The sequence below is a fragment of the Ictidomys tridecemlineatus genome, chromosome 15 (genome assembly GCF_052094955.1).
Source record: "Ictidomys tridecemlineatus isolate mIctTri1 chromosome 15, mIctTri1.hap1, whole genome shotgun sequence".
NCBI lineage: Eukaryota > Metazoa > Chordata > Mammalia > Rodentia > Sciuridae > Ictidomys > Ictidomys tridecemlineatus.
Window position 1 is genome coordinate 6,549,242 of NC_135491.1, and position 12,003 is coordinate 6,561,244.

Genomic DNA, 12,003 nt, shown 5'->3' on the forward strand with positions numbered 1-12,003 from the left:
GCTAAGTGGAAGACTGCTTGCTTAGCATGAGTGAGGCTCATGGGAAAAAAAAAAAAAAGAAAGAAAGAAACTTTAGTTCTTCAGTGAATGAACAGCCATTTGATACTTGTAAAAGTTTTTAATATGAAAAGTTTTCAAACAAATTCTTTTTGGTATAAACAGGTAAGGCAGCCACCACCCCCACAGCCCTGAGTGGAAGAAGAAAGCTTGAAAAAGCAAACGAAGAGGGTAGGGGCATGAGGTCCAATCTTGTAGCAGCTTTTGAGGAAGATCTCAGTCCAAGGGTAAGTTCAAGTCCACAGGTGAAACAGCTAGGATGCCCTCCTGGAGGGGAACAGTGGCAGAGTCCTGTGAGCAAGGAAGGTGGCCTCTATTCCCTAAAGCAGGCACATCAGCACAGTGAAATGATAGATAGGGGATGGCAAGGACCCAGAGGAGGGGGACATACACCCAGAAGAGGGTGGGCAGAATCCTGAGATTTTAATGATTAAGAGCTGTGGCTTTGTGCTGATCCCAATCGCCTTCATGAGAGACTTTTCCTACTGGCCCCATAAAACAGGATAATGACAAAACCCCATGAGGTTTTTGTGGGGTTTAAGTGGGATCATTCCTTTGAAATACTAGGTCTAAAACATGACCACACTCAAGCTTACCTGTTATTGATCCTGTGAAAAACAAACAAACAAACCCAATTTTAAAAATAAGCAAACGTCATTGCTGATCTCAACACTTATATCCAGTGCCCTTGGAATCTGCCTGAGGTCTGAAAGACCTCTTACATGGACTTCTGATCATCTCCAACTCGTCCCTAAGCTTGCTGCCTACCCCTCTGCTCACCTTCCCATCACGGAACTCACAAATCTCCAAGATAGTCCTACTGCACCTCAGGCCAGCATCTTTGGCCTTGTCCCCACATCCAGCCCATTAGCAAAACCTGTCAGCTCTCATCTCCTTGGGCTTCTTATTTCTCTCAGGTACCTATGGTCTGTCTCCCCATCAGCCAACAGAGGGAGCTGATTAACAAGGAAACCAGATTTCTGGCTCCACTGAGTCCTTGGATCTCTATGAGTCAAAATCCAAGTTCTCACAGTGACCACAGGCCAGGCAGGGTCTGGCTGTACCTCCTGCTCTCATCTCTTGCCGTCTCTCACTTGCCCACTCTGCTCTAGCCCTAAAGGCCTCCTGTCCGTGCTCCTGAAACACACCCGACTAGCTCTTGCCATTCTGGGAAGCAAATTGAGACTGGCAGTCCTTCTCCCACTGAATCACCATAGTGACCCACAAGACAAGTAACTGAGATGATGCTTACTGATCCAGGGGGCATACTGGTGCTCAAGCAGATGGGGACAACTGACAAGATCACACTGCCAATATGCCAGACCCCAAACCCATTCTAAGACAGCACTGGAGATAAATCTGTGAGCAAATATAAGGTTAGAGTCCTGGCCTTCTGAAACAGATATGTTAGAGAGAGAGGGGAAGACAACAGACAAAAATCTAGAAGAAAGTACATGCAGATCCATTCCAGCATGTGTTAAAGGTGCTAGTGCTGTAGAAGGACAAGTCAAGACACAAAGGGGGAAGAAGACTAGGGATGAGGGGAGGTAGCTGTGATTTTAAATGCAGGTCATAGGGTGGGGATGTGGCTCAGTGGTACAGCACTTGCCTAGCATCCATGAGGCACTGTGTTCAACTTCCAGCCCACAAAAAATAAAATTAAATAAATAAAAAATGAATAAATAAATGAGAACCAAGACAGGCCTCACTGGGGATGATATGGGAGCACACCATTAGGAGCAGGAAAGCCAGGCAGGGGAGGGGTTCTCCAGGGAAGGGCATTCAGAGGCACCACTGGAGAGACAGATGGTATGCACATAATCACACAACCGCATCAGTGGTTTAAGCCAGGCATAGCATCTGCACTCATCACCATAGTGCCTGGTGTACAGAAGCTGCTCAAAAAAACATTATATGAAATAATGGTAGAGCTAGGAGCTGTGCAGTCTCAAGGAACCCAATATACCCTCCCCCATTACATTACACTTGGGTAAAGTTAAGCTCAGAGAGACTTTGGTGGCTCACCCATCCCCCTTGGGCCTGGATCCAGGGCGCGAAGCTGTGCACGTGCTCCACGCTGAGTCCAGCCAGGGTGCCCCCAAGTCGAGCCACTCGCCGGCTTAGCTCCATGGCCAGAGCCAGGCGAGCCAGGGGCTCCGGGGAAGGTGGCGGGGGCCCAGGGCACGGAAACGAGGGGCTTGAGCGGCTAGGGCAAGGGCTGCCCTCCCGGCTAGAGAAGAGCTCCACTAGGCGGGCGAAAGAGCCTGCAGACAGGCGGGCCAGCTTGCGGCGCAGGGCTGGGTCCGAGGCCAGCTGTGGGATGCAGAGGGGAAGAGGCAGGGAAGGCCTTAGTGCATTCTACAGTTAGCCAACATGGGGCTGGGGCGGTGGTTTCCTAATTTGGGCCAGTTCTAGATGCTAACACTAAGCCACAGCCCCATCCATCATATAAACCAATCATAAGCCAGATAATATGGTTTGGACCAAACTGCTCCCAAGAAGCAGATCAGAATTTAAGAATCTAAGCCATACCCTGCCTAGTTCTTAACAGCCAGTCAAAGTGAAGTCCTACTTTAGGTTTAGGGGTTTCTAGAAGGCTAACGTTTTAGTCACACCTCAGCAATCTTCCTCTAGAGTCCTGTGGGCCAGGCTATGGTCTACAAAAACTTCTCTTGCCCTCTGTCATATAATTAATGTTACAGAACCATATAAATTGCCCAGGCTTTCAAGCCAATCAGATTCCAGGACACAATCACAAGCCACATCCCCTCCAGCTGTCCATTTCCCCCCACATTCTAAACCATATTCCTACTGTACTGAATCAGATATTATTGTTATTATTGGTGGAGGTAGTAGCAGGAGTAGCAGCAGCACCACCACCTCACCACCACTCCCTCACCACCACTACCACCATCTCTACCACCAGGGATTAAACCAGCAGTGCTTAACCACTGAGCCAAATCTCTGACTTTTTTTTTTCTTTAATTTTTAATTTTGAGATAGGTTCTGGCTAAGTTACTAAAGCTGGCTTTGAACATATGATCCTCTGTCTTCAACCTCCCAAGTTGCTGGGATTACAGGTGTCCATCACCATGCCCAGCTAAATCAGATTTTAGATTAATGTGCACATGCTCTTTCTCTTACTTCCCCAACCTGGCCCAAATCTCCAAGATGATGTTTCCTTGTTTTATTTGTTTCTTTTTGGGGGGGAGGGGGAGGGTAAGAGGGGATTGAACCCTGAGGTGCTTAATCACTGAACCAACATCTCCAGCCCTTTTATTTTGAGACAGGGTTTCACCAGGGTACTTGAGCTTACTAAGTTGCTGAGGCTGGTCTCAAATTTGTGATTTTCTTGTTTTAGCATCCTGAAGCACTAGAATTGAGGAAGGTACCACTAAGCCTGGCTCTCCTGAATCATGTTTCTGATGGCCACATCCCCTGCATTTAGGCAATGCCTTTCTAACAGCCAATGAAAACCACTGTCATTCAACCCTTCCCCTGTCCCACTCTACCCGACCTGACCATCCAAAGAAAATGCAGATCTAACTTCTGATCCCAGTGTCCCATCATCCCACAACTCCTGTCCTTATTAAGGCACACACACACAAAAAAAGGCCTATCACCTTCTGGTTGATGACCTCTGCTTCTTCTTCCAGCAAGGTCACCAGCTTTCGAAGCAGGACTTCCTTCTCTGTGGTTGGCGGACCCTGTAACTCTGGGACAGAAGAGAATTCAATTCGGGGAAGAACCCTGGCTGTCCTCCCACCATCATCCTTCTCCAGGGCTTCTCTGTACCTCACCTGGGCTAGGGGGAGATCTCAGTTGCTCTTGGACCAGCTGTTCCAGCCGCTGGGCCACCAGGGCATAGAAGTCTGGAGTAGCTGGACCTGAAGTAAAAAGTCAATGACTCTGGAACTCCAGGACATTGGAAATTTATGGATTCTCTTCTTTTGACTACCTTGTCAGTTAGGAATGATTTCCTTCTTTTGGGGGAGGCAATGGTGATTGAATTCAGGGGGCACTTTACCCCTGAGCTACATCCCCAGTTCTTTTTTATTTATCTTGAGACAGGTTCTTGCTAAATTGCTGAGGGTCTTACTAAGTTGTTGAGGCTGGCCTTGAAATTGCAATCCTTCTGCTTCAGCCTCCCAAGCTGCTAAGAATACAGGCATGCACCACTATTCCAGGCTAATGATTTTTACTTTATAATGGGGGTAAAATGAGGCTCAGTGAGAAAACTTGATAATAGATGCCAAAATTCTTATACTTACTACTTTACCATGTCCTCCAACTGAACTTAGAATATCAGACCTGATCTGAACTTTGAAGATTTTTTTTTTTTTTTTTAAAGAGAGAGTGAGAGAGAGGGGCACAGAGAGAGAGAGAGAGAATTTTAACATTTATTTATCTTTTCTTAGTTCTCGGTGGACACAACATCTTTGTTGGTATGTGGTGCTGCTGAGGATCGAACCCGGGCCGCACGCATGCTAGGCGAGCGCGCTACCGCTTGAGCCACATCCCCAGCCCTGAACTTTGAAGATTACTCCATCCAAGGAAAGGACATATATGGCATTCTTGATATTATTACCCTAACCCTTCCCCAGTTCAGACATCATCAATTAATTACAACACTCAACTTCCTAGCTGCAAATTCCTATTGATGCTGGTACTCTCAGCTGCCATTACTAGCGTATCCAGGCTCACCTATGAAAAACAATCTATTGGTCACTCTTATTCAAGTCCAATGACCCCCTACCCCATTCTGACTCTACCCCTGGAAAAACTGAACAGCAGAGAGGAGAAATTACTTTTCCTAATCATACAACCTAATAGCCAGGAAGTTGTAATTGAAAACCAGGTCTCTTTAAAAAAAAAAAAAAAAAAACAGGTCTCCTGCCTCTCTATTAAGGATATTTGTAGCTACAAAAGGAGCTTTCCTAGGAATCAGAGAAGGATGCATGGAAGGAGGATAATAACTAGCTAGAAAGGGACCAAAAGTTCCACTGAATTGACAAAAATACAGCTGGGAGTTGGGGGAGGACAGGATGGTTAGGGTTGGTACTAGAAATCCCACACCCTTCCCTCTTAGTTGAGTAATCTCAAACTAGTACCTTATCCTATCTACACTTTAGGAACCAAGGCTTTTGGCTGTGTCTCTTTCACAGGTGATATGGGGCAATCTCTTACCAGGCTCTGAACCATAACAGGGGCGGAGGGGCAGAGAGCAAGGCCGGGGGGAATCAGAGGGAGCGCCTCCTCGCCTCAAGGGACACGGAAGACATCTTCGAAGGCGACTCAGGAAGTCTGTTGGCTCCTCTTGGGCAGAGCTTCTAGGAAGGAGGACCTGAGAGAGTGATCCCAGAGATCTCCTGCAAGCAGATCTCCTTTCTCCTACAAAGGACATCTCCTTGCAACCCCGGGAACAGGGAATAGAGCCAGACGTGAAGAGACAGGGCTGAGACCAGGCACAAGAGTTACAGAGGTCCTCAAACCAAATGCAGGCCCTGGGTAAGGACGGCAACTCCTCTTACCTGGGTGGGATTGGGATGGGGGACCCAGAAGCCTCACCCCGCCTGAGGAAGGCAGCTAGAACCCTCAGCGTGTCCTCCCGGAGCCCCAGCTCCTCTGAGCCTGCCATGGAGGCACCTGTGTGAGAGAGAGCTAGAGAGTGACTCAAGGTTCACCGGGAAGTGGAGGCTCAGACCCAAACTTCTAGTCTTAAATGAAGAGGAGGTCATGACTCATGAACCTCCAAAGGGAGGAGGGTGCTGGGGGTCTGGACTCCTGGGTCCTCTAGGAGAGTTGAGATCTTGGAGCCCCAGAGGGAGAAGAGGGATGAAGCCTGACTCTTTTACCCTGGGAAAGGAAGTGGCTGGGGGCCTAGATTCTTGGATCTAAGAAAGGAAGTGTCTACGGACTTGGAATTCTGGAGCCCCGGAGAAAAAGGGGGTTTAGAGCTCTGACTCCTGTACACTGAATGAGGCATACACTAAGCTTCTGAAGCAATTGGAGGATCGGGTACTACCAATCCCAGCAGGCTTAGTAGCAAGCGTTCCGCGCTGTCCGCCGCACAGCCTGCTGGGAGTAGTAGTTCCAATTGCCCGAGGCTGGAATCTCGGGGACCCACAAGCACTTGGATGTCGGAGGAAAGAAACTGGCGCGTCCGCTCCTGAATCCCTGTCCGCTCCTCTTGCCTTCTCACCCCAGTCCTTGACAAACCCTGCTTACCTGGTTCCAGCCTCGAGCGGCCGTCGCCGTCCCCGCCCCAGCCTCCGCCTCCGAAGGCACTCACGTTACACACAAACTTTTAGTAGTTTAACTTTCCCGCGCCTGCGCACTGAGTCGATTTGGTAACTGCCCCAACGTAGAAGGGGCGGGACGCTGAATCTCCGCCTAATTTGCATATCGCGTTCCCAGCATGCCTTTTTCCGGAAAACCGAAAAAGGGCATGAGGTGTAATGCCTCGGTTAGTCGGACCGCCCCTTTGACTTTTGGGTCTCTTACCCAAAGAATGATAGTTGTTTTTATCTCAAGAAATCGATAAAAAAGAAAGTTCCTGCGCTTGGAAACTTAGCTGACAGGAAGAGGGGTGCGCAGCTTGGAGTCTAAGAACTACACCGCAGCAACCCGAACGCTCCGATCCTTCCGCGGTAGGTAACGCGGAAGAGCTAGGGAAAGAATTGGTGGCCTTCTGTAGTGAGGAAGGAGAAAGGAGTGATAGTAGGAGAGGAAGGCTGAATACTCTGGGGAGAATGGGACAAAGAAGGACCTAAATGGCTGACGTTGAAAATCTGCTATGGAAAAATTAGAAAAAGCAGCGAGGAAAGAGGAGAGGAGGCATCTACACCGGAGGAACACAGGGGAGAAAAGGGTGGATTCTACAAATAGAAGAGAGTCCCCTCCAGAAAGTGGTTGGTGAGCCCTGAAGGATAGAGGCAGATTGGGGGAATTGGATGGAGTCTCTGCGCTGGAAATGGAGAGGGGTATTTTCTGTGGGGTAATTGAGGAAGGGGGTCTAGACAGGAGTCAATGCAGGAGTAACATCTGTACTGAAATAACTAGCGAAGGAGAGCTGCACTCTAAAAGTTGGGGAACCTGCTTGGATGATATTGGTGAGGAAGGGGTTTACAATAGAAAAGAGAAGGGTCGACGCTGGCCGAATTGGGTCAGAGCAGCTGCACGCTTGGGAAGGAAAATGGGTCTACACTGATAATGGGAGCGAGTCCTTGGTGAAAAAGGGAGCCTTCTGGAGGATGGAAGGATAGGAAGCTATCTCCTCTTTGTACTCCAAGAAGACAGGTAAAGGGCCTGCACCGTGGCCCGTGAGAGGGAGGTGGGTCCGGGAGGCTGCCCGCGCCCAGGAGCTGCCTTGTGCGCGCAGGCCTGACCATGGGAACCCAAAAGCCGCGAATCTTGCCCTGGCTGGTGTCGCAGCTGGACCTGGGGCAACTGGAGGGTGTGGCCTGGCTGGACGAGAGCCGCAAGCGCTTCCGCATACCCTGGAAGCACGGCCTGCGACAGGACGCGCAGCAGGAAGACTTCGGCATCTTTCAGGTGCGTGCACCAGGGGCGCTGGAAACCGAGAGCTCTGCACCCGGCCTTAAGGCTGAGGGGGCGACTGAGAAGGCGGAGATAACTCCCGGCGGGGGCGGGTAGTGCTAATGATGGTGGGTGGAGTTGGAAGGGAGGGGCGGGACCAGCAGGCTCGGTTGTCTGATGGGGAAGAGCGAGCAATAATGGAACAGGTCGGCCAGGTTCCGGGAATAGAACTGGGAAAGTGGGATTAGAGCTTTAAGGAAGTGCATCCTGCAAGTTGAGAGATCACTGGGGATGGGGCTTTCAGTTACAGAATTCTTGAAATATTAGACGTGAGACTTGGAGCTCTAAAGACGGGGTTATAACCACCAAATTGACACACTAGTGGTGGTAAATCTTTAAGAATGTGAGGGGAAAGGGTGGCGTGGTGGCACGCCTGTAATCCCAGTGATTTGGCAGGTTGAGGGAAGATTGCAGGTTGAGGCCAGCCTGGGCAATTTAGGGAGACCCTCTCTCAGAAAACAAAAAAGGCTAGGGATACAGCTCCGCGGTAGAGCGCTTGCCTGGCATGCTGAGCCTTGGGTGGTGGTGTGGGGGTTATGAGAAGGTAAGGGGATGTGCCACAATGAAACCTAGTATTCTGTATAATTAATATACACCAGTAAAAACATTGTCAAGTGTCCGTGTTATCGCAGAGGTACCCTGGGGGAGTGAAGGTCAAGTTAGACAGCCAGTAGGACCTAAAAGACTGGCTTAGAAAGTCAAGGTTTTTGAAGTTGAAAGCTGGAATCAGGAGGTATATGTGGGGATGAGAGAGAAGCTTGTGGGTCAGAGAATTTGGGGATGGAACCTTAGGGAATTGGAATTTATTGTGAGGGGAGGCGTTAGGACTGGAGGAGGCAGGGGTAGAAACCTAAAGGTGGGGGTCTAAGTCATCCTCCTCACTACCCTGATTCCACTGGTGCCCTAGGCCTGGGCGGAGGCCAGTGGTGCCTACACTCCTGGGAAGGATAAACCTGACCTGCCGACCTGGAAGAGGAATTTTCGGTCTGCCCTGAATCGGAAGGAAGTGTTGCGTTTAGCTGAGGATCGGAGCAAGGACCCCCACGACCCTCATAAGATCTATGAGTTTGTGAGCACAGGTGTGTCAAAGTCTGGCTTTTCATGGTGGGCTGGGATCTGGAGGGTCTCTCGCTCCCTCTTCTACTCACTCCCTTTCTCCACAGGAACTGGGGACTTTTCCCAGGTTGATACCTCTCCAGACACCAGTGGTGGAGGCAGTACCTCAGACACCCAGGTAAGAATGCACCCAACCCTCTTGCCCCTTATTCTCTTGCTCTGCCCCCCTAGACCCTTCTCCCTCCCAGGCTTCTATTCCTCCCCTCCAGCCCACCCCTTGCCTGTCCAAGAAAAGGTGATTGAAATATCCACTTCTTTTTTCCTCCAGGAAGACATCTTGGAGTTACTCAATGACATGATCTTGGCCCCAGCCCCAGATACGGGCCCCCCAGGTTTGGGTGTGGTCCCTGAGCACTGCTCTCAGCTCTTGTTGAGCCCCAACTTGGAAAACCCCATGCCCTGTCCAAACCTGGCACCTCCTGAAAACCCACTAAAGCGACTGTTGGTACCTGAAGAACGTGAGTACCAGCTGGGGGTGGTAGGGGCTGTGGCAGGGGCCATGGGCACTCACCACCTCTCCCCTTTCTGTCCTCCGCTGCTGGTGCTGCTCAGAGTGGGAGTATGAAGTGACTGCCTTCTACCGGGGCCGCCAAGTCTTCCAGAAGACCAAATTCTGCCCAGGGGGCCTACGGCTAGTGGGCTCAGAAGCTGGGGACAGGACAGTACCTGGACAGCCAATAACATTGCCAGACCCTGGGGTTTCCCTGACAGACAGAGGAGTGGTGGGCTATGTGAAACGTGTACTTAGCTGCCTAGGAGGGGGACTGGCACTCTGGCGGTCAGGGCAGAGACTCTGGGCCCGCCGGCTGGGGCACAGCCATGCATACTGGGCTGTGGGCGAGGAGCTGTTCCCTGACAATGGGCATGGGCATGATGGTGAAGTCCCCAAGGACAACGATGGAGTTGTGTTCGACTTGGGGCCCTTTGTGGCAGGTAAGTCCCCTGAATGGAAAGCAGCTGGGCATGGTGGTTGAAGGCTCTGGGGTCAGACAGTTTGGAATTAATTTCAGACCTTGCTGCTCTGCACACTAGGGCAAAGAACGGGTCTGCTTTGTCAAGGCCAAGGACTGATTGCCAGAGCTGGTTTAAGGCACAGGGCCCAAAACAAAGAAGGTGTTCAGGAGATTAGCTGGCGTTTTCATCATCATCATCATTATAGTGCACACACAAAACAATGGTAGGGCTGGGAGTGTACCTCAGTGAGGAGAGCTTGCCCAGCATACTGAGGCAATCCCCAGCACCACAACAAAACAAATAAACAGGAAAGAGAAAGCCATTAGGACTTCACTCTGCAATATAACTTTCTACAGTGATGGAAATGAACTGTTTTTGTGCTGTCCAGTATGGTATCCACCAGCCACACGTGAGTTTTGAGCACCTAAATGAGCCAAGTACAACTGAGGAATCTTATACTTCATTTTAAATTAAACAATTTAAATATTATAGTCAAGGTGGCTGGCTACATATTGGACAGCATAATTTGGGGATTAAGGAGCAGTCGACACCAACCACCTTCTACTCCACACAGTATCCTTGGGGACATAGACTCCCATGCTCTGGAACTAGTTCCCCTCCTGAATCCTGGGGTACCAGGGTGGGGTGAGGGTGGGGCAATCTTCCAGCACTACCCTGATGGGAGTGGAGGGAGAACACTTAATTTTAACATTGCAGGGGCTGTCCCCACTCTGATAGCCCCTTGTCACGGTGGCAGAGGGTCTTGGGTCAGGAAGGTGGTGGGGTTATTACTTGGGTTGAGCACAGCTGGGTGGATAGTGGGTCTTTTTCCCTTTCCTAATTAGGATTCTGAATCTTCAGAACTGATTTCCTTCATGGAAGGAAGCAGACGGTCACCACGATACACCCTGTGGTTCTGCATAGGGGAGTCATGGCCGCAGGACAAGCCATGGGTGAAGAGGCTTGTGATGGTCAAGGTGCCTGGATTCTGTGTTCCTGGGGCTGGGAGTGGTGGTCTTACAAAGAGAAGAGGGTACTCCCAAGAACTACAGCTTGCCGAATCTCCTATGAGGAACTCCTGTTTAAGTGCCCCTGCCATCACCAGTTCCTCATCCCCAGGAGTTTCTGGGTATCCTTTGCTTGGCTTCACCCCCACAGCCCGTTTTGAACTTTCCAGATCCTATAGAAGTTGATAGACAAGTCCTAGTGGAAGTCTACTGGTTGGGTGTTTTCACTGACTTCTTTCTCCCCTGATCCCACAGGTGGTACCCACATGCCTCAGGGCCCTGTTGGACATGGCCCGATCAGGGGGTGCCTCCTCACTGGAGAATACCATAGACCTACACATTTCCAACAGCCACCCCCTCTCCCTCACCTCCGACCAGTACAAGGCCTACCTACAGGACCTGGTTGAGGACATGGATTTCTAGGTCACTGGGGAGGCCTGAACCCTAACTCTTCACTTTGACCAATAAACCATTTTCCTGCTACAGCCATCACTTGTGTTTCTGGTGTTGGATGTCCCAGAGCAGCCCTGACCTTCGGCTGGTTGTTATTCCTGCTGGGGTCTCAGTTTACTTTTCTGTGCAGTTATCATAACTAAGATGCTCAATGTGTGGAGACCAGGCACCATGCAGGGGACAGCTGACTCTCAATTACCTCTTTGTTTCTTACTAGGGACCTGATAAAGAAATGACAGTCACCCCCATTTTACAAACCAAGACACTGAAGTTTGGAGAGACAAAGGTCACAAAGTGAGAAACAGACTGTTCAGATTCCAGGGCCATCTCCGAGCCTATACTCTATGAAGGACACCCAAAGGCCCCATCTTGCCTATGAACAGTTTGGGCAGATGTCCCTTCTTTCTGGGCCTAGGGCTCCCCTTTGTTGAGAGCCAGAATGAAAAACTGTGAAGGGGCTCAGCACCTACCCCTGGAGTCTCTGAAACCTGTGTGTCCCAGTGACCCTGGGTCCTTCCACTCCTCCTAGCTGGGCTGCTTTTCTGGGAAAGGGGAATGACAGAAGCCGGAGCAGCCAACTCACCATTTGGCCTACCTACTTTATGCCTCAGTCTCCCTCTCAGGAGAGAGGATTAGATCACCTCAGCCTAACATGGCCACTGAAAAGAAAATTCAACACGATGGGGCAAAGATCCTGCATTTGGGGACAAATCCAAGGGAGCCAAAAAAGCACCCTGGTGCCCTTAGCTCAGAAGACATTGGGGACATGTCTAGACCCTCCTTCCTATCACCACCACTTTTGATCAACAACTTTTAG

The 12,003-nt window shown here is 50.2% G+C and overlaps 2 protein-coding genes across 10 annotated transcripts; one reads left to right on the top strand and one right to left on the bottom strand.

Annotated features, from left to right (window-relative positions):
- Nucleotides 1–98: 98 nt before the first annotated feature.
- Nucleotides 99–6,430, bottom strand: Bcl2l12 (BCL2 like 12). 7 transcript variants are annotated; one of them, XM_040279792.2, is made up of 7 exons: nt 6,286–6,430; nt 5,589–5,703; nt 5,245–5,384; nt 3,858–3,944; nt 3,681–3,772; nt 2,083–2,370; nt 99–1,416 (listed from the first exon to the last, which is right to left on the bottom strand). In XM_040279792.2, exons 2-7 carry the CDS (start codon nt 5,693–5,695, stop codon nt 1,360–1,362), a joined length of 771 nt encoding a protein of 256 aa, XP_040135726.2. In that variant the 5' UTR covers nt 5,696–5,703; nt 6,286–6,430; the 3' UTR covers nt 99–1,359. The 7 variants fall into 7 exon arrangements, with proteins under 7 accessions (XP_040135726.2, XP_040135727.2, XP_021589863.2 ...); XM_040279793.2 differs by having other exon boundaries at nt 99–324; nt 6,286–6,429; XM_021734188.3 differs by having other exon boundaries at nt 5,245–5,387; nt 6,286–6,428.
- Nucleotides 6,431–6,533: 103 nt separating this feature from the next.
- Irf3 (interferon regulatory factor 3) lies at nt 6,534–11,222 on the top strand. 3 transcript variants are annotated; one of them, XM_021734187.3, is made up of 7 exons: nt 6,538–7,611; nt 8,564–8,735; nt 8,820–8,890; nt 9,041–9,230; nt 9,325–9,705; nt 10,588–10,703; nt 10,989–11,222. In XM_021734187.3, exons 1-7 carry the CDS (start codon nt 7,447–7,449, stop codon nt 11,154–11,156), a joined length of 1,263 nt encoding a protein of 420 aa, XP_021589862.3. In that variant the 5' UTR covers nt 6,538–7,446; the 3' UTR covers nt 11,157–11,222. The 3 variants fall into 3 exon arrangements, with proteins under 3 accessions (XP_040135724.2, XP_021589862.3, XP_077887756.1); XM_078031630.1 differs by lacking the exon at nt 6,538–7,611 and adding an exon at nt 7,707–7,802; XM_040279790.2 differs by lacking the exon at nt 9,325–9,705 and having other exon boundaries at nt 6,534–7,611.
- The last annotated feature ends 781 nt before the right edge of the window (nt 11,223–12,003 follow it).

Bases quoted from the DNA above. Each gene is read 5' to 3' on its own strand.
- Irf3 (XM_021734187.3), top strand. From the start codon at position 7,447: ATGGGAACCCAAAAGCCGCGAATCTTGCCCTGGCTGGTGTCGCAGCTG. The intron at 8,891-9,040 runs GTAAGAATGCAC...TTTTTCCTCCAG, and splicing joins GCAGTACCTCAGACACCCAG to GAAGACATCTTGGAGTTACT. The intron at 9,231-9,324 runs GTGAGTACCAGC...GGTGCTGCTCAG, and splicing joins ACTGTTGGTACCTGAAGAAC to AGTGGGAGTATGAAGTGACT.
- Bcl2l12 (XM_021734188.3), bottom strand. From the start codon at position 5,695: ATGGCAGGCTCAGAGGAGCTGGGGCTCCGGGAGGACACGCTGAGGGTT. The intron at 5,388-5,588 runs GTAAGAGGAGTT...CCTCCTTCCTAG, and splicing joins CCCATCCCAATCCCACCCAG to AAGCTCTGCCCAAGAGGAGC. The intron at 2,371-3,680 runs GTGATAGGCCTT...TGCATCCCACAG, and splicing joins CAGAGGTCATCAACCAGAAG to CTGGCCTCGGACCCAGCCCT.